The sequence below is a fragment of the Nestor notabilis genome, unplaced genomic scaffold (genome assembly GCF_000696875.1).
Source record: "Nestor notabilis isolate BGI_N333 unplaced genomic scaffold, ASM69687v1 scaffold20905, whole genome shotgun sequence".
NCBI classification, from domain to species: domain Eukaryota; kingdom Metazoa; phylum Chordata; class Aves; order Psittaciformes; family Psittacidae; genus Nestor; species Nestor notabilis.
The window spans coordinates 1-25,366 of NW_009930027.1; the positions used below are offsets into that span (position 1 = coordinate 1).

The window sequence follows — 25,366 nt, forward strand, 5'->3', positions numbered from 1 at the left end:
GCTTCCTGAGACAGGAGGTGCGGGAGATGAGGGTCTCCTTTCTCTCTTTTTTTTTTATTTAAATCCTTCCTAAATTCATTTATCTGGGCGGAGCGGAACAGACTGGCTCCCGCGTGGGGGGCGGCTAAGCATCCGCCTCCCGCGTTCGTTCTTGGTGCGGCAGGGCGAGGCCACCTGGACCCGCCCCCTCAGTGCGGGGAGTCTCGCCCAGGAGGAGGTGAAAAGCCCTGGTCTCTGGGTTCGTTACGTCAAAACACACCCTCCCCAACACAACCCGTCCACCCGCCCGGGGGGGTTCTTGGTGCAAGGTGGCTGGGGCTGCAGCGCGACGGCAGCGCCTCCGCCCTGAGCCGGGGGAGGGACCTTTACTGTAACAGTGATGGAGCCGGTAAAAACCGCTGCACCGAGTGCGGAGCCCCCTCCTGAGAATAAAAGTGCCTTTTGGGTGCTTTTTGGCATGGCCCTGACGGTGCTGAAATTCAGAAGCTGGCAGGTACATGCGGTGTATCGGTGATGTGAGTCATCTTTATATATATATAGTAACAAGTACTTGTGACTCAGCACGTTGGCAGCAAATCTATGTAAATTGGGGATGTTCTAGAAGCCTTATGTAGTGTTTGACAGCTTTGCCTTCTTTGCGGAATTAAATAGTCCTGTATGATAGTCAAACCAGTGTTAGCTCAGACTTGTGCTTTTACTGACTGCTTGTCCAGCATCTTGGTGCTTGGTCATTCTACCTGGTCAAGTGTAGAGTTCACATACGGTTTCAAAGGGTATGATTGTAAACGTCTCTCCTTGAGTCCTCAGTTTGCCTTCCTAATGTTTCTACTTCTGTTGATACATGAAATACAAATAAGTCTACCCCCAGTTAGGTGAGAGCATAAACTGTTGACAAAGCTGTGACATGTCAAAGTATAATGAAAACCCATTGTGCTCATTTCTAAATGTATTTTAAAAGCCTTAATGAAAATGAGCAACTAATTAGAAGTCAGTACAGATTGTCTTTCTAGATAATTTCTTTTCACTTGACATGATCATTATAAGTTTATGAAGGGGAAGAATTTTTAGAAGGCTGATACATTCCTAGGTAGTAAACTAGTCTGAGAATGTCTGTAATCTGACTTTATTAATTCTGTTTTCAGCCTTATTGTTGTGTACTGCTGACTTTAGTACTTACTTTCTAAAGCCTTAGGGTTTAGCACAGATACTGTTGGGTTTTTTTCTTTTCTTTTTTTTTTTTTCTTTTTTTGTGGGTTTGTTTTTTTTTTTTTTTTTTTTTTTTTGTTTTTGGAACTTCTCCTCTGAGACACCACTTCAGAATGGCTTGATGGCTTCTGGATTGGGAGGAATAGAGGGTGGGCTGGAACTTAAGAATGTGTAAAACCATGCTAATTGGCAGTTGAGTTTACTTTGGAAAAAGTCTTCTTGCCACTTTTATATATGTAGAATGCATCATGTTGGTTTGCTGATCTAGTTTCACGGAAGTCAAGTGCTCTGTGCATTCTCCAGTGTCTGTCAGTATTGCCATTTTGTCTGCATTAGTGCAGATCATGTTCATGAGCAGCTGTTAGGTACTTGACATCATAGGATGAAGGGGTTTAGTCCTTATTGCTTGAGAGCAAAGAAATAGATTTGCATCTGTTGAGAATGCAAGTATAATAAGCACACCTAACTGCTGCATCTGTGCTTTGGGGAAAGCTACAGAGGCTTTGAAAGTAGGTGACCCTTTTGTAAGGGCTTCTCTTTAAGTAATTTGTAGCAGTAGACTAACTACTAGCTTTATGAGTGAGATACGCCCTTTTGACCTTTAAACAGGCTGCTGAATCTACTGACCTTTCAGGAGAACAATATCTTTTATTAGACTCCCACATGGATTTACTTAATTAGTACCTTTTGAAGTCTTCAGTGCATGAAACTGTAGTGAAACTTCTGTTTAATGGAGTTCAGCCTCAGTAAGACACTCCTGTTTGGCTGGAGAGGTGTAAAAAAAGAAGAGTTTCTGGGCTTTCATGCACTGTATGCAGGCTGAGCATGTGTTTAAATAACATAATTGTACAGGATTTTGAGCTCTCTCCTAGGATTTTTTGTAAAGTGGGTTTCAATGTGTTAGAACATATTGATACTTAGATAGAACTAAAGTGTATATTGGAGGCTTAGAAAAGATAGGAAATGGTTTTTGAAAAAATTGTCTACCACAGTTTAAATGAAGCCAGAAACGTAGCTGATATAACTAACCGTTGTTCTGATTGCATCTGAATAGTCTGGCTTTGCTTTATGCTTGATATCCTTTCCATCTGTCTGTTTTTTCTACCTGTTCGCTTTCATGGTTCAAAGTTACTTCATATCTCTTGTCTCTAAGCATCCTTTCTTGGATGCCTGCCAAGCCACCTGGTTCTCTTCGGTCTTTATTGAGCATGTGTGTGATGGGTGTTTTACCTTATTTTCCTGAGCTTTCTTTTTTCCTTCTCAATTGTTGGCTTTGGACATGTAGGCCAGTCCTTTTCTGTGTTGTCTCCCAGTAAATACATACACGTTCTTGGTATTTTCCTCCAGAAAATCTTTACTACTTCCCCACTGTTTTGTAAGAGAATCCAGAAAAATATTTGAAAAAGTGTTGAGAGGAGTGTGTAGGCTAGGACTAAGAACATTTTTAGGTGCAGCATTTTGGATTTTCCATGGATTCCTGGAATCAAAGCTCACTCCACGGCTGTATTAAACACTTAACCTTTTGGGTGTTGTGAAAAACTGCATTACTTTGTGAAGGAAATCACAACATGACACAGGTACATTTTATTAAATTCTAGAGTTACTGCAGTGAGTTATATATCATGCTACAAGTAAAATTACTTGCTTTTAAAATCTGTGCTACTTATGGCTTTTACTAATAGTTACTATGTTTGGATTGTATCTGGTTTTGAAAGTTTGGTCTTTATTGGCATGACAGACAAGTTTCTGGTGGTTTGGTTTTTTTGTTTGTTTGTTTTTTTTTTTTTCCCCCTCAGTAGAGCTGATTTGCATTTCTGTTCTGCAAGTAAATGAGACATTTTGGTACTTCCTTTTAACAGAGGAAGAAGTAGTAGGGAAGACGTATTACAGAAGGGAAATCTGAAAACTTGTTAGTGAACACATTGGTAAGGTGCAGAAAGACAATATAGTAATGAAAATGTGAGCTTCTCTAACCTAGTATCTATCTAGCTTTATAAACCTGTAGAAAAAAGCTGTTACTTTTTGCTGAGAGAACACTGTTGTAAAACAGTAATTGTATGAAAAGCCAGCATGGTTGTGTAACCCCTGAATGACTGAAGCACAGGACTCCCTAGTTTGTGTCATACCTGGTAAGATTCTGAGGGTGACTTCAGTTTTGTCAAATACTTCAGGAATTTCTTTGAAGTGCTTTAATTGCAAATTTCAAAATTTGGAAATGAGTCCATAAGAATGATAGCATAAATAGGACTTTAGTCAGCAATGCTGTAGCACAGGTATTCAGGTTAAATCTTCATAGCTAATCTTTGTAGCTGCCATCCACGTGATACCAGCTCTTAATTTAAATTTAGGGGTTTATACTCACTGTATGGTTTTAAGCTTGTTCTGCTGTTGCCTTGGTTGGTTTTGCAACCAATTTTACCTGGTAAGACTGCGGCATCACTTTTCAAGTCCTGAAAATAATTAACTGAAGTCTATGTATCTTAGTTGCCTATATCAGTTTTTTCATAGCTTGGGCTTTAATTTGGATCAATAGGTCTTGATGGTGAACTATACATTAAGAAACAAGAAGCTACCAATATTTTTTATTGAGGCCTTGTGTTATGAGTTATTGGTACTGTTGGGTAATTGTTTCACATATTAGAGTAGATCAGCTAATTGTATTGAAAGAATGATTAGTTTGTAGAAAACTAATTTGCCTTTAGTTTGTAGAAAATGAAAAGTGTATGTTCATCCAAGTTAGCTGATAAACTTGCCTTTCTCTTGATAGAGGTGGCCTCAGCAACATGCTGTTTCTGTGCTCACTACCTGATACTGTTGAGACGGTTGCAGATGAACCACGGAAAGTTCTCCTGCGCTTATATGGTGCAATCCTGCAGATGGTGAGTATGTGGAGTGCTTTGGGAGTGGGAGGGTTTCTGTAGCTTAATCGTAATATTTTTGAAGATCTTCATTTGTGACACACCAAGTGTGTGCAGCTTTATGCTTTTGGGAATGTGTTGTAGTGGGGTAGATTGCTAGCTTAAAGCAGTTTTCTTTATAGTTTGTTATTGTCTAGAACTTGCACTCCTTTCCATACAGATCCTGACTGGTGTGTATCAACTGAAGGCTCATTTGCTGTCTGTTTGATCAGTAATGTTTTGTTTATGGTGTTAAGCTTGGACTGTGGTGTTTCAGAAAAGTCATTAAAGATTGCTTCTGTACGGTGTGTAGGATGTTGGCATAACTAGCAAGATTGCAAGAGACTAAACTGCTTAATTTTAATCTTGGTAGCACTTACGAATTTTGGAGATTAAAGTTGAAGGCTTTGTCAAACTTGTATAGTGCTCAAGCATTTTATTAGATCTCATGGGTAATTGTGTTGCTGGAAAATTTGATCTGTAGTTTTAAAATAAAAATGAAGCACAGACATTAATACCGTACAGCCATCTCATTCCAAAGCATGCTTTCCTAAATGTATGATATGCCTCATAGCTGGCATAGAAGCTTAACCAGATGTTTGTTGAACTCTTCTAATGTTACTTTTCTTTCATTTGATTAGTAAAATGTAGATAGCATAGAAACTTGTCAAACCTTGAGAAGTGGTTGGCAAATCTGTTTCTAATTTTAAGGTTTTAAGTCAAGAACATTTTGTAAAGTTATCTCTTTTAAAGCTTACAGGCTGTTGCTGTAGGACTGTACAGCAGATATTCTTGCCCATCTCTGCTAGACACTTGATTATATTGTAAATAAATAATAAGTGTTTAACCTTATGAAAACTTGCAGTTTCATAAAATTACCTTTGAATGTTGGCAATAGTTTCTATTTGACTTAGAGGGTCTGGATTAATTAGCATTAATTTTATATTTTTCAATACTTGGTCACCTGCTTTGAAAAACCGATCTGATATCTGCAGGAGATTGAGTGTTCCTGACATTTCAGCCCATCCTTCCCACTTCTGTTGCATTGACCAAACTTACTATTAAAAAATCTCATTGGGTACTATCATTAAACTGGATTTAAAATGTTCTTTTATTATACTATGTGAGGTATTAACTTTCCCATGGTAGCAGACTTCACCAGAAATAAGTAATAAAAAAAAAAACCACCCAAAAAAATAACCAATTTCAGTGGTTTGAAATAGCATGAAATGTTTGGCTACACCACTGTATGTGTGTTGGGAAAGTTAAACTATTAAACAAGAAAAGTATGTAGAAGTTTATTAATTCAAGCTTAAATAGTTTTCCCATTCGTTTAGAGAAACAAAAAGCAAAGTGAAAAAAATTTTGGTGAGAAACTGTTTTCTAAATGACTACTAAAGTTGATGTGAAGAATTTTTTTCAAAATTGTTAGTGGCTTTAATATAATGTTGACTTGCATGTAGAAGGCTTGAGTAGGAACATGGGCTGTAAAACTGCCCCAATGATAGAACTGCTGCTACCCAAGAGCTGTGAAGAAATGTGGCCTTTCCCGTGTATTTCAAAGGAAAAGACTCCAGAATCTTGTTGCCCTCTTTTTCTGAGAGTTTGGGTTTTTTAACTTGCCTTTTCTATGCCCCTATCCACTGAGGAAATCAAAATAAAATTTGGGGCTCTAAAATCAGAACTAATTTGGTTTGAAAATTGAAAGTGTGTTCATAACTTTCTAACCTTTCTACTCTTGGTGTTGAAGGATCTTTCGAGATGTCTAACTTCCTTTATTTCCGTAGTGGCAGTGAAATGACTGCTCTTGTTGGTGCAGTTCTCTAAAGGTTAAGTAAGCAGAGAAAGTCCTAAGGTAAAACTTTCAGATTGCATTGAGGTTCACAATTTTTGTCAACAAACATTTGTCTCTTCCAGTCCCTCTACCTTAAAAGCAAGTTAAAATATAAGCAAACTGTTTTATTGGGGTATTTTGAAAACCTCACTTAAGATTCTTAATTTCTGGGTGGCGTAAGCAGAATCTTAGGTCAAGCCTGTTAAGAGGGAGTAGCTTGCTATTTTTTTTTTTTTTTTTTTTGGTAATGTTGCTTAAGTTTAAAGCCCTATAGAAATTAAGGGACACTGGCTAAATAAGTTGAGTTTTGAGACCTTATGTGAAAATTGCAATGTAATTTTCAATTACTTAATTGTAACTGCCACTGGGTATTAGTAGTTACAGCTTGTTCGTTTGAGCCTTTGTAGCATGTTTTAACTCTTGTCCGTTTTACTTTCTGTTGAAATTGGAGCACAAAACAGCGATAATACCAGCTCTTATTTTTTTACTGTAAATACTACAGATCTGTAGCAATCTGCACCAAATTGTGGTACATACAGAAGGCAAGTTGAAGTTAAAATTTTGAATAGAAGTGAAAAATAGATAGCCAATACTAACCTAAGAACGAATGATACTGGCACCATAATTCTTTGAGCCACCTTTTAAAGGAACCTTTTCTGCTGTTTGAAAATAGCCCCAGTTTGCTTATTATGAATCTTGGAAGACACAAATGTCAGTACATGAAACTCATCCAATATAAACCATGCCAGTTAGATAAAACTGCCACACAGGGAAGGCTTTGCCTTCCTCTGTCATAGCTAATATGTTTAAGCCAATTTTTTTGTGTGCATGACTGTTTTGGGGGGTGTTGGGGGGATGTGAACTGAGTTGGCTTGGCCATTATTATGAATGGTCACACTGGCATGGGTGTTTTAAAATCAAGGACTTCTCTTGAGTATATCCTTGAGCAGAACATATTTTGTTTTTTAAGACAAGTATTTGTGCTTGTGACAGGTTAAAGTACTAACCACATTAAAACTCAAATGTTTGAGGCACAATGCAGATATGTTCTACCTTATAAAAAGGGAAATGTCCTACTCTGCTTCACTTACTCTTGCTCCAGCTGAGTTGTTAAATTTAAAGGGGAACGTTGAAAGTAAATCTAAGTAAAACTTCCTCATGACGAAGTGTCTTTAACTGTTGGCTATATCAGTGTTAAAAAAACCGAAACAAAAGAGTCTCCAACAATATGCCCTTCAATGTCCAGACTTTTAAGTTTGGATTTCATACGCAGATCATTGTAGTGTTCCTACTTAAATTCAGAACAACCAAAACTTCCAACATCTTAGAAATGCTGGTAGGATTTCAACATCAGATAGCATCAGCAAAAGAAAAAAACCAACACCAAAACATAAAACCCCTCAAATTAAGATGAATTTTTTTGAGGTTCACCTATCAAAAGGTAACTTGGGGATTAATTCCCTTTCTTTTACACATGTCAAAAGAACCTTGAACTCTGATTGAATGGGGCTCTGTTATTTTGCAACAGCCAAATCAAAATCTTGTATATAAATGAGGAAAATCAAACCAGTAAACCTAATGTTCCTCTCTGGTCACTCAATTTCTATGTGAGCAGATGCAAAATAAGTATAAATGCTTGCCACAGTTCTGTGGCTAATCTTCCATACCTGCCTTGCTGCCTTTTATTTTTTTGTAACTAAATAAAATGCAGACTGCTGTGTAACTGTAATTCTGTAATTATCAACGTCTTCTGTGGTTGTTGGTGTCCATGTCTGTTTGTAGCATGGAGTAACTACAAATCCCTGGCACTGGCAGACGGCTTGACAGAAACCAAGCACCTCTTACGGGGATATATTTGTGTTGGGTGGCGTTAAGGGTATTCTGGGGGTAATGTACCACTTTAGTTGTATATGCATGTGTTCTCTGCTGCAGGCTTGCCCATGCGATCGTGCCTAGAGCACTCTGGTTTCCAGGTGACAGACACGATTCACGGTATAGTATGAGATCTCTGAAGTTGGAGCATTCTCTACAGCTTTCATTTTCTTTAGTACTGGATTTCATTGTTTAAAAAGAAGGCTTAAGTAGCACCAGCTACTGTCTGTCCATCTGAATGTTTACAGCAATAACAAAATATCAAAGTACTGCCCCTTCCTTTCCTCTGCTCCCTCATAAGAGAATGATAACTTGCAATGAAGAGGATTAGAGACGTCTTTGTGGCTTTTGGAAGACTTGAAGTGTGAGTTATTCTTCACATACTAGATTCTAGAACTTCATCAAATTGGTGTCAGTTCCTTCAGGTCTGCAGGGATTGGTGATCAACATCAGATTCTTAGAAGCAGAAATAGTTATTGCGGAATCTAAAACTGTTTGTGTTCCCATTCCCTGAAGTTCAAATCGATGTTTTCCAACAGCTTCTAGAGGTAAGAAAAGTTTCTCCTGCGTAGGTTGTCTCTAACCTCTCAGGCAGTTCTTTGTAATGTGTTATAATTCCTTGTGATACAAATTCCTAGGGATTTGTCTATTTGGAAGTATTTCAGTATTTGAAGTATTGAAAACTACCAAAGCTGAGTAAACTCAGAAAATTGGAGTTATAATGTAGGATTCAAATTTGTGGGCAGAGCTAAGGATTATTTGGGGAAAAAAAATTGAAAGTTCCTCCTCTATACAGAATTCTCCTGCCAAGCATCACTTGAGATTTTTTATTAGGAGCTCATCTTTCAGCTATAAGCAATACGTTTTGGGCATTAGGAACTCTATTTTGTGTCAAACTTCCAGATGTATAAAAAGTCTTGTCTTCTGATAACACATCAGGAAATGTGTGGTGTCTCAAGTTCTAGGACTTTCATCTTGTACCTGAAGCTTTCTCCCTTAAAATCAATTTACATGATCACAAAATAGACTATATATAGACTATATAACAACTTCTGTTGTGTGTGCACATAGCTGTCCTTCCTTACTGAAATTCTAGTGAGCTTTCTTGATCTGCTTTGAGAATAAACCTTCCCCCAATAAAAGTACTGAAAAGACATTTAAAGAAATCTTCAAGATGTAGAACATGGCCATTTTAAGTTAATATTTCCATATAGAGTGATTTAAAACCTTCAGCAGTTATTAAATAATTCTCATATTTGAGTAATTTTGATCTCCTCTTGCTGTTGAAGTAAATAGCTCCCAGAATTTGAGTAAGTTGGAGTGAGTTATTAGGTCTTATGTAAAAACTCAGGTTTTTGTTGGTGTAGCCAACAACATGAACTAAATATGTAGATCAAATACCTCATGGTATGAGATGCTTCACTTTGAACTAACATTTTCATAGGTAGTCATGCAGCCAGAAAACAATCCTTCCTACCACTTCAATATCAGTTAAACTCTAAAACTTATGTTAAATAAAATTGCATCCTGCTTACTTAATTCTCCTCGACCACATGTACTGAAGTCTTTCCTAATTCTGGGCTGAGTACATGGCCACTTCTGAAGACTGATCCTCTCCAAGCTCCCATTCATATTTGCAAGTTATTTACAAACTACTTTGTTTTCATTCTCCTCTGGACACTAATGCTCCATGCTGAGGGAACAGAAAAGAGGAAGGGATGCCACAGAAGTCTCCTTTTCTGAAGAGACTGCAGTACACATCCTTAACTGTCTCTTTCTGATGGCACAGTAGATGCCATTAGGTGATCTCCAACACTAATTTGAGGTGGACTTGTAGAACTGGCTAGCTCTTTATACAGTATGACTTCTGGAAAGTGGATGCCAGTTCAGGTTCTAGGGGAAAGCCTTATCTGCTTACCTTCTGATGAACTGAACCATTCTGAGAGCACCATTAATCAGGAAAGACTCCTGGATGGTGAGTAACTTTCTGACTGTTCAAGAAAAATCTGTAAGATGCAGGAGTGGTATTGATGTAGCACATGCTTGTTCAGAGAAGCCTTCTGTAAATCACTTTAATACTATTGAGTAGTTACGCATTTAGCTTTAGTGAGTATGTTTTGACTTTATTAATTTCCTTGAAAGGACTATAATAGTAGTTTTCTTATTGTCTTGTTTTAAACTTATTATCCTAGTGGAATGGGAAGTACTTGCTGAAAGACCATCGATTCATAACTATACTTCTTCTATGCTTCTGAAATACTGTAACTATATAGCTTGTGTAAATCATTAGCTTGTTGTATTGTACTTAAGGCAGCTGGTGTTGCTTAACTGTATTCCATTAAGTTCATATTTCCACCCTTGTTTTGGACCTCTTAGAGCTTTGGAACAGAAAGGTATGCACATGGTTCTATAAATCAAATGTTTTGTTCAGAAGGTGGAGATGCAGGCTACCTTTATGGGGCTCTAAAGCTAGTCTGGTTTAAACAGTCAACGGTGGAATTGCAACATAAATAGCAGCCAGAAACTGTCACTAATTCTAAGCAAATATTTGCTTTTTCTTCTCCTTGCCTTCAATCCCTTTAAAGGACAAGGGGCTTATTACATCTTGAATTTAAAATGTGCAGCTCTATTAAAAGCATGTGCCATTGAGGGTTCAGTTGCTGAGGGTATGGTTTGATACTCTGAAACTGCTTTGTAATGACTGTTAACAGTCCTAGCACAATACATTATGCATGGAATTCATTAAAGTTTTGCCAGTATATTGCAGTTTTTACTGAGGCATCCTTAGCTTACATGGGCATTCATTTGAAGAAAAATCTTGGATTTGCATGGCCAGTAGCACATTGTACAGATGGTCTAGACAGCATACTGTAAATGAGGAAATCCTGGTCAAAAGATATTTGGAAAATTGGGTAATAGGAAAAAAAGGAAGTGCTTTGCAAGCTTCATAACATGCCCCTTCTAATAGTCCTAAGGCTTCTATGTAATCTTTGTAATGCATCTCTTAAGTGCTTTAGATGCAGGAAGAGTATCATCCCAGGTGTCATGCAGAGAGACTTAATTTTCTTAATTAGAAATGTTCCTCTAAGCTTATGATACATTGAAATCTTGTTTTGAAGTACTGGGAAACAATAAAAACATACCTGAAAATCAGCTCTCAGGCCATTTACAGGAGTGGCTTGGTCTCAGTGGCACATCCTTTTGAAAGATTTTGGAATTGTTGGAATAGTGTGGTGGTCAGAGGTCAGATGGATACTAGTGCTGTAGCTGACACAGATCAAGACAGTGTTGAGACATCTAGTTAATTGTAGCTGGCACTTCAACTCCCTTTGTTCTGGTGGTTGCAGGTTAATTATGTTAAATTTCATCTTCTCATTGTGTTTGCTTTTTCTCATTCATAGAGGTCCTGTAATAAAGGAGAGTCTGTAGAGTCTCAGAAGGAAAATGACTTGCAAGTGAGTAATTAAATTTGCTTATTTCATGGAATTTTGTAGTTGATAGAGGAATGTGGTGATCCTGCTTGTTCAAAACCAGTAGTTATTCCACCTGGTGTCTGGGTTGTACCTGGAAACTGTAAATAGTAATGAAGAAATAGATTTGCTCATAGAAGTAACATTATGATGTGAGTGTCTGTACATAGTTTGGAAAGATTTAAGCATGCCACATTAACAAGAAACACCCCTTCAATTCTACCCTAAATGGTGTCTTACCATTGTGAACACTGATGTTAGCACTGTTATTTATTATGCTAGGCTCTTTCTTTAGTAGAGGAAGATCAGTACTCTGCTTTACCTAATCCCTATTTTAGAAAACATAGATGAACTCTTCTGAAGAAAATATATATAGCTGGGGGAGGGAAAACTTCTCTAGAGCAGAAAGTGTTTCTGATTAGCATTGTGCATGGGTCATCTCTGTTCTGCAAACTTTAAAGTACTTGTATTTGGAACCATTTCTGCTCATGCAGCATAAAGTTTAACTGAGTGTAATTTTTCATAGAACCATCTGAACAGAATTTGATAACTTAGATTTTTACCATGGCTATATTTTTTTTCCAGTAAGGGATAACATTGCGGCATGTTAGCCAAATTCTTTGCTTATGTACTGTCATTTTTCAGCTCTGTAATGGTTTTGGCAGTGATTAGGGAGAAGTACATTTTAGTTAAGTGTTGGTTTTTTCCCCTTGTATTTTTGTGCCTTCTGGGAATGCTATCTGAAGCAGTTTAAGCATTATTTTTTTTTTTTCCTAGGGAGTTGAAACTGGGTTTAAAATTCTTGTTGAATGCCAACTTTTGAAGTTTTGTTGAACTTTTAGTTTAGTTTACTGGAACAGCTCCAATCAGTTGAACAAAGACTGAACTGAAAAATGTACTGATCTGATTCCTCAGTTTTCTTCAGAGATGAAAAATGGAGGTAGCTTGGTATTTTTTCTCCCCTGCCCCAATCCAGTAAAAGAAAGTTCCTAAAGTTATAAAAGAAAATAAAAATCCAAACAAGTCTCTCCCTGGTGCCAGCAGCTCCTAGGCATTTTGCAGTACAGGAAGCAAAGCTTTGAACTTCAGAACTGTGTGTGTGTGTTGCCTGAAAATACTGATTCTGTGCTGGTAGGTTGTTTTCTAGTATTAATTTTGTAATAAATACTAGAAAAGTACTGGAACTTCACTGTTGGATAAGCGTACTCAAAAATTCCTGTCAGGGTAGATTTAATTTTCTTGAGTCTAGGTAGAAATTGTAGGTAGATTTGGTCAGAGGAGTCAGTGTCACCCTTTGGAGACAAGAAAACCTCTGGGTAATCCCAGAATGTTCTGGTTCACTAGCCAGAAGCATTGTACCTGTTCTGAGCTGCCTGGTGTTTGTCAACTGTGTCTAGAGATGGGGTAGTCTTCTGTCACCTCTTAAGGTCTTTTAGTAGAGGTTCTCTTTGTTTTACCTTGATTTTGCTATAGATAGGAGTAATTTTCCTTAAAATGGTATATTTTATGGTGAGATTTTTGTCAAAGCAAGAATAAAGAAGCTTCAATTCCTGCTGAAGTATAGAAAGATTTTTGATTTCTCCTTGCCTGAATGGGAGTTGCATATTGGGATAGTCTTGTAAAGAGTGTTTATTTATAGTTCTTAGGTTTGAAATGCAACATTCAAGTTCAAGAACTCATTTTAAAGTGTGAGTGGTCAAATCTTCTCCAGAAGCTTGTTTTAAATACCAGTGCTCATGATTACATCTGTTTGATGAAAATTGAGAGCTTTAGAGCTTAACACAATAGATTGTTGTCTTGGCTGTATAAGCATATTGCCAAGTATTTGAAGGCATTGAGATAGAGGATTTACTTAGTTATGATGCTTGATCCTTTAAAAAAGTAATCAGGTGAACATTTAACTGAAGAGTTAGATACCTAGATTTGTTCAGTGTCCATATGAAGTATTCTGTAGAATTTTCTAATGTCCTTTAGTAGTTTATTTCTACAACTCTACTTGACAGTAACGTATGAAGTGGAGACTTGGTAAAAGGTCTAGCAAGTGTTATGAAGGAGAAGTCTTTGCCTGAGATACATAGATGATATTATTCCAGAGCTCTCACTGGACCTGTTCTGAAGTGACCATTCTGCTAGAGAAAGTTCTTTTGGTGCTCTAAACTTTTGTCTTTTAATTGTCCAGCGTCAGAGAATTCCAACTTGAATATTCTTATACTGCTGCTTTTAAGTAATACTTGCCTGTACTTTTAAACCTTGAACCAGATCTTTCATGGGGAGAAGCAGCCAGCCTTGTTAACACTGACGGAGAAGTTTACAAACTTGCAATCATGTGGTTGTGGATTATCTGAAGGTTCTAAATTTTTAATCATGTCAGAAATAACCATAAGCGCACCATAGAGTAACTGGAAATTAATTGGTTGTCATTTCCAATGCATTAAGGGACTTTTTAATGAAGAACATTTCTTTAGCAATTGTTGTTATCCAAGTATCATGAGTTCTTTTTTCAGTAAGATGCAAAAACAAGGAACTGATGTCTTAATGGGATCAGCCCACAGGATTGCTGTAACCAGACTTTTAAAACACCTGGTGTTGTACCAGGCACAGACAAATTCAATAGTGACTAATAAAGGAGTAGACACTCAATAATCTGTATCTAATTTGCTTTTTGGTTCTTGGCATTGGGCTTCAGAACTGAAGTGAAAAGTTCAAATATGGTGAGGGCATATGAAATGATTAAAAGTATGTATCTTTGATGCATTAGTTCTGCTTTGGAGTTGAGATGGGAAAACATTGGAGGACATAGATACAACACATTCATTTGCAGATTGCTTTAAATTCCCAATTGATATTCTTAGAGACTCTTTATTAGAGTTAATGCCTCAGGACATAATTACATGTCTTTTTTTTTTTCTACACTTCAGTATGAAATGATACAAGTTCTTGAAGATGCAACAATAATAAGGTGTGGGCCAGTAATAAAAATAATTTGTCAACAGAGCTGCATGGAGTGTACTCAGGAGTGGAACTTGTATGGAAAGAGTTATTTACTATCTGAGACTGCAGTGACTACAGTAATGTAGAAGGCTTTGTAATCTAAAATATCTGAGAACTTTCTTTGTGCTCTTAATTCTTAAGTGTCATGAGTCAGGCTTTGAGATGAGTTGCTCAAAAGTAGGCAGAGGCTTAGCAGACATCTAGGATTTGAGTACAGCTGGATTCCAGTTAACATAATTGCTAGTAGTGATTTATACTGTGGTTTCTGTGTTTACTTGTAGCAGATCTTACCATCAAGAAAGCTATACTTCAATGATTTTAACTGTATTTTTGAGACATATTTCATATTTCTATTAATTTTTGAAGTTTCATATTAAAAAGCTATCTGCTTGTGGCTGTTATGGACTGAGTTTATTGATGTAAGGAAAACCTTGAAGAAAAGTTATTGGAACTTGAGGTATGTTTGGAGATAGCAAAGGAAGATATGTTTATTCACACACAGTTGCTCCTTAGCAGGAGTTTAAATTATGTTCTCTTTTTTAAAAAAAAACAAAAAAACAAAAAAAAAACGGTGCTTAACCAGAAACAAATCCTAAGTCATTCTTCTAAATGAAAACTTGGGTAGTTTAGTTGTTCACTTCATTCACTTGCATAGTTAAAATGTCCTTTTGTGAGGCAGTGTTCCCAAGTGTGTTAAAATAGCCAAGGATATGTGTTAAAATAGCCAAGGATAATATTTACAGTTCCTGTGCTGTGCTTCAGTAGGATAAACTCCTTCAGGAAATGAATTTGCAGAGTTCCCACAGGTTAGGGAGAGGGTGTTCTGTGTTTTGCATAGCTTTCCTTTGACCTGGCCCACCAACAGTACCTGTTAAGTAATAGATTTTCCTCCCTGGCTTTAAAATTGAAAGCAGAATATTTCTATTGCTTCCATGCTAACTGTGTGTTGTTATTAGTCAAGAAACCTTGGTTAGCAAAATACTGAGTCTGTTTTTTAAAGCTAACGCTAAAATTTCTCACTTTGTAGCAGTTTAGCTATTGTGCACACCTAAGATCACTTCTGTGCAAGCATCAACTAATGCTTTAGTTTTTTTAAAAAATTTACTGTTTTATTTGTAGGGGGCAGAAGCCATGGTTCTGGAAAGTGTTATGTTTGCCATTCTTGCAGAGAGAGCTCTTGGTCCAAAGCTGTACGGAATCTTTCCACAAGGGCGGCTGGAGGAGTTCATTCCTGTAAGTACTGTTCATGATTAGTTAGTGGGCTGCTGTTAGCTGTTTTAATTGATCATGACAAGAAGGCCTCTGGACTGCCCAGAAAAGCAGGGATGTGGGAATGGAATACTTGGCAGCCTGTAGTAATTGCTAGTGGTAATTTGATACAGTTATAGTGGGTGTTGGAGAACCCAATTATAGCTCTTGCCAGGGAGAGATATCTAAAAACTCTTCAGCTGTAGCAGGGACTAATAAATGAAGGTAAAAAACCTGTGAGATACCAAACATAGCGTTGGAAGCTATGGAATAACACTTTCCTTTAACAGCAGCAAGAGCAGATGCTTTTGATATTCTTATATTTATACCCAGTCTATCTATCTAAAGATTCGAAGATATCTTTAGTGTGAGATGTGATATCGCCCAGGTCTTAATCTAGAAGAGAATTAACCAAGTCATAAGTAAGCTAGGGTGGCTGGCTCAGCTTTCCCAAAGACAGCAATTTTATAAGTTCATTTGGGATGAAAAAAGTGTATTGCTAGAGTACTATCCTAGTGTTTCATAGTATACTCTATAGAGACTAATGCTAGTGTTTGTAATTAATCATGCTTTTGTCATTAACTACATTGTAAGAATACTGTATTTTATTACAGAGCAGGAAACTAAGTACTGAAGAACTAAGCTTACCTGACATATCTGGTGAAATAGCTGAGAAGATGGCTAGATTTCATGGCATGAAAATGCCATTTAATAAAGAACCTAAGTGGCTTTTTGGAACAATGGAAAAGTAAGTTATGCAATATTTTAAAGTACAAAAAAAGTGAACTGTTTAATTTTGATAAGCAGATCGTTTTTCCTGAATGCCTGAGAGTACAACCTCTCACTGTACCCAGAAATTGTTTCGTAGTTACTTGAGAAACATAAACTACCTTGAAGAGTAACATTTTCTTTAGTATCTTTTTTTTTTTGGACTTTCTAGATTTTTATCTTGGTATGGGAAGATTAATATAATTATTGTCATGAATGATGTGCTATTGTATCTGTTTTTAACAGATACCTAAATCAAGTGCTGAGGATTAAATTTGCCAGAGAATCCAGAACTAGAAAACTGAACAAACTCCTCAGTTACAATCTCCCCCAGGAAATGAAAAATCTAAGGTAAGCTTATTTGTGCAAATTGGAAGATAGTGGTAGACAAGTTTCAGTATGAATTTGTATCCTTTTTCAAACACATACAGTATAATGCTGTATATTCATTTTACTTTACAAGTTGGGGGTTGGTTTTGATTCTGTAACCAGCCTGAGTTTTATATGACCATGAGTTGATACGATCAAATTGCTGATCTGACTTGCTAATCAGTGAAGTCTAACTTTGTTGTCCTGGTCTTGGGCTCCTAATTGAGAAAACAAGGTCTTGCTAAAAATGCACAGCATTTCAAATTCTTGCAGCAAATTCCATTCTTTACTTAAAAGTGAACCTGAACTTAGTAATTTGTTACAAGATCCTATATTGCTGTTTTCCAGAGCTATGCTTGAAGCTACTTCGTCACCAGTTGTATTTTGCCATAATGACTGTCAAGAAGGTAAGCTGCTAGTATTTCATGACCTTGTTAAGTGATGCACTATTTATTAATCCTTTCTGGTCATTTGTTTGCGTTTTGAGGACTAGTAATGTTGTTGAGGTGCTACCCTGTAAGATGACCGGAGACAGCAGCCTGTGTATGCACTCCTAGTGTGCAACAGTTGCAACGTCCATTGGCTTCAGCAACCCTTCAGGCTAATTAAGAGAACTTCTAGTATCACAAATGGATTAAGCCAAGCATGTACACATGCTATGTTTGTACATGTGAGTTTATGATGGGAGCCTTGTGTGTAGTCTGTTAAGACTGTACTTGTCCTATTGCTGTCTGCAGTATTACGTGATCAGGGTAGGATATACTTCTTGAAGATACTGAAAAAGTACAATGAATGGTGAAAATGGGAGACTAAAGTAGTTTGACTCCGTAGTTCTCAGCTTGTATGGTAGGAAGTGTTAGGAAAACTTGATCCACCTCTTTTTAGTGTGTTCTCTCTGTGAGTCATGGAGGGAATAACAATTTTTAAGTCCTTTCTCTAAAGAGATGAAAAGGAGGCAGGGCTAAAGGTATTGGGTATGCTGTGTTTGTGCTCCCTGCCACCTGTACGGGGGGTAAGCTGGGCTGAGCTGGAAGAATGCTATGAGGACCATATGCAGGGCTGTTTTGTTCTCAGCCTTGTTAGCTAAGGCTGAGAAATTAGCCTGAAAGAGGATTGCCCTGGAGGATAGGCTACACAAGGGGAAAAAGACACTGATCTGAGGTCTGAAGAGCTGGCTTGGTAGTGGTGTTTGAGGTCACAGTGATAATGTGGCAAGGCGTGGTGCTAGAGGAGTCAGAGCATGATAGGGCTGGGGCAGGCTTTGTAACCTAAATTTCCAAGGCAAAGGCGTGGGGGGAGGAAATACTGTACTCATTCTATTGCTTTGAGGGTGTGGCATAAAGAACAGATGTACCTGTGGAGAGAGGACGAACTATTGCAGAAATTGAAATTCCTATGAATTTATTTACTAGTTGGCACTTGACAAACTTGATGTCTTTCATATGAATTATGAACAAGTGACAGTGAATTGGAAGACAGAAAAAGCAATCTTCGTATTACAAAGGAAAAGATTAGCTTTTCCTGTAGGTACTGGTCGTACCATGTACTAGAATAGCAAAGTGGCTGCTATTCTTGAAAGCAGTCTGTGACTTTCAGGCTGCTGGAAAGCAATTCCTGTTCCAAGTGTAATGTGACCAGTGATAGTGCTATGCAGGTATGAGAGATCTGCATAATTTATATCTCAAGCTGTGGAAAGAAACAATTCAAGGCATACTAAGGCTGACAGTGTCATCCAAGTTAACTGCCAGCTAAACACTGAAGAAGCAGGATTCTTAGGAGAACAAATTTACCTCTGCCTGCACAGAAGAACTTTCTTGCTTTCAGCTTTACAAGGTTTATGGTATGTATCTCAACTTTCAGTGAGCTGGTATACAGCCAGTGCAACTTGGCTTTTTCTGTCGTTCTTCTGTGCAGATGTAAGGGATTGCTGGGATTATCTGGACAGTATTTCTTAAGACAGAGTATTGTTTTTCTCCTGTTTTCCTGGGACTTCATTGAATATGCTGTATTATCTTAAAATTTTCAGGTAATATCTTGCTTCTGGAAGGCAGAGAGGATTCAGAAAACCAAAAACTGATGCTCATTGACTTCGAATACAGCAGCTATAATTACCGGTAAATCACTTTATTTTCTATTCAGCACGAAGGCGTATTACTATTTACGTGCTACAGTGAGAGCAAGTGCTGTTTATTCTGTCTATTATCTGTCTATTATAGTGAATTGTGCTCTGCTCTATTAGTGGTGGACAGCAAATTATAACTAGTCAAAACAACTCTGGTCCTGTTGGTGTTGAGTATAGGCATACAGCAGAGTCAAAGCTGTTGGAGCTCCTTGATAGCCCAGACTAGAGGGCTTGTTTGTTTATGGATAAATGGCTTCTTGCTTGCATGTCAGTTTCTTGCTAGTGAGGGCATAAGAAAAATGGTAGATTTTGTATGTACACATGTACGTAGGGCAAGTTTGCTTTTGCATTTTTTTTCTTCAGCCCTTTCAGATGGCTTTCTCATCTGTGCACATGATGAGTAGTCCTAGGTTTTTCACTACATGGTTACATGCAGTGCTTTCTGTTCTTGCCTCAGTCACCTAGAACCTGTGTTTAGGGGTGATCTAAGTGTGGATTCATTTGTATCACTAAACATTAGTGTAGCTGGAACATAATGGAACCCTGAATTGCAGTAATGCAAAACTGGGATATGTTAAATACTTTGAGTATGACCTTTTTGCCTGCAAAACTGACTCCATTGGTGTAAAATTTGGTATTTTAGTCTATTATTTTCCTGTAGCTCATAGCTTTCATTCTTAATTGCCCATCTTTACTAATTGATTTTAATACCCTGCAAAAAAGTTGTAGTCTTGTCATCAATTCTCTACCCTCTTTGGCAAAACTGCAGTAAATTTGAAGTAGCCTTGTGCTTTTAGGCTTGATTAAAACAGATTGCTAGTATGCAAATATTGAGGTACTCAGTTTTTATCTCTTTTTCAGAGGATTTGACATAGGAAATCACTTCTGTGAATGGATGTATGATTACACGTATGAGAAGTACCCATTCTTCAAAGCTAGTTTTCTTAAATATCCTTCAAAGAAGCAACAGGTAGGCACATAAGACATAACTAATAAAATGCTAGTGTCTGCAATCTTCAAATCTTAACTTCTTTCAATTCTGTTTTGTGACTTACTCTGTTCCAAGACCTTTCAACCCTGACTTCCTTAAATACAACACTGTGTAATCCTGACTATCTTTGCTTTAAAAGTTGTAGAAACTTCATGATAGCTATTCAGGATAGAATGTTTACTATGTGCCATGTAGCTATCCACCACAAAAAGTCCAGACTGCAGCTGTGAAATTAATTGGCAGTAGCAAAATGTCATCTGTTGTCCTAATATTATGACTTATTAGTAGAGCCACTATTAATCTTAAAAATAGCTCCAGCACTGTTGATGTTTAGGGAAAAAAAAATGACAACTTATTAAAAAGCCTGCCTGTTTCTGTAAGAAGAAAATATGTCTCGAGACTGAGTTGTTACTGTTCACTTGCCTTCCAGCTTCATTTTATTTCCAGTTACCTGTGTGCATTCCATGATGGCTTTGAAAATCTGAGCAATGAAGAGAAGTCCAAACTAGAAGAAGAAGTGCTGATAGAAGTTAACAGGTAACTTGTCTTTCACAATTGTATCTTGAAACTTCCACTGTGTTACCTATTCTTTTATATCTCTGGGTCAATAGACTTCAGCCAAGAGAGGTTATAAGCTATTTATGTGGTGAAGAAAAATCCATCCTTTGTAACCTTTAGGTATGTGATATACACTTAGTGGAGTAAACAAAATACCATGGGGAAGCTAATGGCATCATTTTTGTAATGTCATATTTGAAAAAAGGATGTGGACATCTCCAAACTAGGGAATACTATTCTAGCAGGATATTGAAATAAGGTTTTGTGACTTAGTTGGGTATTTCAATAAACATAGCCTTGCATTTTCAGGTTTGCCCTTGCATCACACTTCTTCTGGGGTCTGTGGTCTATTATACAAGCAAAGATCTCATCCATTGAGTTTGGTTATCTGGTAAGTTATTTAATCACAGTTTCATATAAATAAAAATGTATCCTCTGCTAATTAACTAAACATAGTTTAGTGCATGGTGTCTCTGCTCATGGCAGGGGGGTTGGAACTAGATGATCTTAAGGTCCTTTCCAACCCTAACTATTCTATGATTCTAATTAACCTGTGGTACATTATCAGAAAGTAAAAGACCTCTCACTGCAACTAGTAACTTCTAAGTGGAGTAAAAATTTTAAAGATAAATTTCTTACTAGTTTGTGCAATTTCCTTAACGTAAAGAATATTTCGGATCATAAAAGCTTCAGAAATTTTCCCCATTTTTATGTAGAGAGATTATAGTCTTGTGTCAGGCCTTGCAGTGGGATGATGCCTTGCAGTGAAGTATTCTTCTGCAGTAAGACATCCTGTGCAAGAGGGAAGTTGGCATGCAGTAAGTGTGAATTTGGAAACTGTGTAGTCAGTGCACATGTAAAGACATGTTCATGCTCAGTATGTAACAATATTAATGCCAGGTAGCTTCTTGTACTTGAGAAACAGATCAGTCTAACTCCTGATACATGCTTTAGTGTATGGTAAAGTGATACAACTTTCAGGTATTCTGAATGTCCTGCAGGAAGTGTTGCAGAAGTTGTCCTTTTTTAGTTTCTGATTTTTTTTGTCTGACATACTGGCAGCAGCTTATAGTGGTAGAGTTGAAATAAGATCGGAGGGAATTTTAAGAGGCCAGAACACCTCTAGAGAGATTATCCTTCCTGAAGAGAGCTAATTAATGCATTGAGATGATGGATTGGGAAGGTAGCAAAGTTAATACCTTCATTATATTTCCCCCTCCCAAATAAAAACATTTACCTGTTTACTGTATTGAGTATTGAATGTTTCTTATTTCTCCAGGAATACGCATTATCCAGATTTGATGCATACTTTGAGCAGAAGAGGAAGCTGAAGGTGTGAATGTTGGAGGAGTGGCCTGTTGGTTACTGTTTGCAGAGGGCAGCTGGACAGAACTTACACTGTGCTTAGGCTACTGTATCTCTAACGAAGGTGTCACTGAATTCCAGTTTCTTGGAATGCAGGTGTACAGTACTGTATAAAATGACTTGTTTACAGTTTCGTAAATACTTGGAATGAGGTTGGGAGGCAAAAGTAAAATACAACAGTGCAATATCTTTAAATTTTTCTGATCTAGAAGGTATTTTGTATTATGGGACAAGCTTACAATTAAGTGTCAATACCATATGCATCAGAGCAAACAGTGTTACTGCGAGTACATTTTCTAGGGAGGGTGTTGGCATTCTGGTTTATGTTGTAAGCTAGAACAGCTGTAAAAGATCATTCATTGTAGACACTGCCTCTCAATGAGAAGGAAAAGCGAAGGAGACAACTGTTAAACTGTGAAGTAGGCTTAAAATCTTAACTGTGAGATTAGGTTCAACATGCCCCATGAACACTATCTTCAAAGCTGCTGATATGTTACACCACTTTAACCATAAAGCAACTAAACACATTGAAGCAGAGTGCTTTAAAGTGTTACCTACATATACATGAATGTTTCTCTTAAGCTGGTATGCCTGTGAAGTATGAATGAACTTTGAACTGGACATTCTGGAGGAGTTTGTGTTGAATAGTTCATTCCATGTCCTTCAAGAACATGCTTTAGCCCAACCTGATTGTCTCTTAAAATGCTGTGTCCTGCACAGGGGGTTCTGTGGGCTGGCAGCACTGGGAAGAGTGCCTTGAATTGCTCTAGCAACTCCCCAGATAACTGGATTGCAATTGACAATGCTTGTGATTGGAGCCCATCTCTTCATGTGTTGCCACAGTGTATGGCTGTAAAAAATAGTAGAGCCAAAGACTGTGGAGAGCACTTCAGGAAATTGCTGATCTGCCTATCCAGTGCTTTTGTGGTTTGGGTGGTGCTTTTCTTGCACCTTCAATTGTCATCATGTTCCAGCAATCCAGTAAAGTGGAGCATCTTGGGGGAACAATGTGTATATTGAAACTTGAGTATAATCTGTGTACATGTCATCTAAAGATTTCTTTAGATTTTTGGGAGCTTGTTTATTTTGAATGTTATTTGTTTGTGCTTTTTAACACACTGTATTATAAATAATAAACTTCTACGTCTACCTTTTTTTTTTCCACTTGTATAGCAGATACTGTTTCAAGCAGCTGAAAAAACGTGCAGCATTTCATGAACTGTATAGCATAACTTGTAAAAGCTGTCATTTTATTCTCTAATATAGAGAATAATTTTCCATACACTATTAATACTTTATAATAAATATGAAGCACTTAAAACCATCATAGTTGATATTCTGAAGTCTTTGTTACATCTGCAGGATAAAACAGATACTGGTTTTGGTCTTAATCTATGCTGGAAGTGCTTTCTTGCTTATCTTCAAAGACAGACTAAGCTGTAGGGTCAGTGATGCAGGATATAAATCTTAACTGTAGCATTTATAGTATAACAGAATGCTAATAGTGTGAGAAAGAAAGGTGGTTGAAGCAAGTGGTGAAAAGTAGATTGAAGATCAGTTTATGAAGTCTATTGTTTGAGGTGGGAAAAGGACTAGATTTAAGTACTTTATCTGTCCTGTTAACTACCCTAAAACCAGAAGTTACGAGCATGTACTGAGTTTTACTGTCACACCAGGTGTAGTATTTGTAGTATGAATAACCACATAATTTCTCTAGGCTACTGGAAGCTTCATTTAGCAGATACTGTTGCCCATAGTAAACCTGGTGAGAGTGGCAGTGGTGATGGAAGGGGTGGAAACAAACAGGTCAGAATGGTGTCTTGATCCTGTAGGAAGCCCTGCCTCTTACTCCAAGGGAAAGTTCAAGTTCTCAAGAAGCCCATGGAGACTGACTGTCCTCTGCCTCATCCATTGCATTTCAAGCTTCTCAGAAGCAAAAGGGGAATGAGAGTCCGTAGCACCAACTAATAAAAGGTTGCATCAGAGGCAAAGTCCTTTCTTAAGTTGAGATGGCTCGTTTACCAATTCTGAGAGGAAACTAAGCTGTAAGTCTCCCTGGCAACACTGCTTAAGGCAAGTTCCAGAACTGTGTTTGTACTCCAGCATTACTACTGTGATTTCTGAGGGTGGGAGGAGGGAAAGGCCTGGAAGGAAAGCAAAGCATGCTGCATCTTGTACCTTTTGTAATGTAAATTAATTTTAAAGAGGGTGGGATTCCCTCCCCCCCCCCCCCCCAAAAAAAAAAAAAGGTGCTGTGTGGTAGGCTTAGTGGGAACACAGGTAAGTAAAAACTAACAAGCGGAGAGCAATGCTTAGACTCTTCCTGGTATGATTTCTTTTTGGTAAATTTGCCTAGCAAGGGTAAGTTCTTTTTAAGTGTTCTTTGAGAACTTGCAGTAGACAAACAGTAACTGAAGCAATCTTCTTTTACTTACAGTCATTGAATGTAAAAGCTAACTTATACATTGACCATACAGCTGTTTAAATGTATTGGCACGTCTGTAATGGGATATTGTTTTGTGAAGCCATATTTCAAAGATTAAGTATAATGTAGTTGTTTCTTAGTGCTTTTAACTCTGAAATTGTTAACGATTGATCTGTTCTTCATAAAGGCTAGTTTAAAAGTACTGATTAATCCTTTCAGTTGATTTGTAAATACAACTTTTGCTTGAGCTCTTGAAACTGTTGGGTTTTATTTCCAGTACATGAATTTTTGTCTTAGTGTCTACATTGCCTCACAAGTTATTGGTTAAAGGACTTGCTATTAAGGGGTGAAAATGTGACTTTTGGTGTAAGCTAAAAATCAACAACAAACCAACCTCTTACTTTTTAAGGAAACTATCCCTTGTCTAGCCAGATAGCTAAGTCTTGGCTGCCACTTTGAGGTGATCCACTGAGTAGTCATCATAGAATGAGACAGTTAAATTTTTTGAGTTGCTGTGATCTTGGTAGTTGATTAGGGAGAAAGTTTATTTCCAGCCCTTGGCCTCAGGGAACACACTGCAAAGAGAAACAGTGGTGGAAATCAAGAGCAGCTTATGCTCTGTGTAATGTGACTCTTGGTCTTTCCACCAAGTGCATAGTTATTTGCCATAGCATGAAGAAGCTGAGATTACCAATATTTTGACCAGTTACTTGAGAATTGTGGTGTTTTTCCACTGCTAGGCTCCTCACTTCAGAGTCAGATGCTACTTTGGAAAATCCCTGTTTCCCAGCACTAAAGATAACAATAGGAAAAATTCACCCTGGTTGTTTGGTGGTGTTCTTTGAAGCAACTTTGAGATGTGATAGTATTCTGAAAAGCAATTACCTGAAAATGTAACTTTGCAAATCAACTCTTTCCCTTTGTGTGTCTCAAAATTTGCTGATACCAATAAAAATTTCTGCTTCTCCCTCCACATTAACTTGGCTGAGGTAGCACCGCAGCTGAAATGGAATGATCTGTTTCACTCCTTCAGATGGATGTAATTATCCTAGCTGATGATGGCTGTGGAAAATCCTGGGTCTTGCAGCCATGTTGTCCAGGGACCTAATTTGTCCTACAGTTCACTTAGTAGATTATGGTGATGGGAAGGAGAGAACCTAGTTTAATTCTGCACGAGTCAGTAGAACTCAAACTAAATGTATTGGAGAAAGCAAATAATTTCCAGAATTAAGAAAACTGACTGCACTTAG

General features: G+C 37.5%; 1 protein-coding gene across 1 annotated transcript; it reads left to right on the forward strand.

Annotated features, from left to right (window-relative positions):
• The first annotated feature begins 1,936 nt into the window (after nt 1-1,936).
• CHKA (choline kinase alpha) lies at nt 1,937-22,244 on the forward strand. Its single transcript, XM_010015249.1, has 12 exons — nt 1,937-2,000; nt 3,958-4,085; nt 11,211-11,264; nt 15,390-15,503; nt 16,133-16,266; nt 16,533-16,637; nt 17,004-17,062; nt 18,682-18,769; nt 19,639-19,747; nt 20,199-20,305; nt 20,636-20,717; nt 21,606-22,244. Exons 1-12 carry the CDS (start codon nt 1,937-1,939, stop codon nt 21,663-21,665), a joined length of 1,104 nt encoding a protein of 367 aa, XP_010013551.1. The 3' UTR covers nt 21,666-22,244.
• The last annotated feature ends 3,122 nt before the right edge of the window (nt 22,245-25,366 follow it).

What these genes read in the sequence shown, in the direction of transcription:
- CHKA (XM_010015249.1), top strand. Translation starts at nt 1,937, where the DNA reads ATGGAGTTCAGCCTCAGTAAGACACTCCTGTTTGGCTGGAGAGGTGTA. An exon ending in GGCTGGAGGAGTTCATTCCT is followed by an intron (nt 15,504 to 16,132) that starts GTAAGTACTGTT and finishes ATTTTATTACAG; the next exon opens with AGCAGGAAACTAAGTACTGA. An exon ending in CCATAATGACTGTCAAGAAG is followed by an intron (nt 17,063 to 18,681) that starts GTAAGCTGCTAG and finishes TAAAATTTTCAG; the next exon opens with GTAATATCTTGCTTCTGGAA.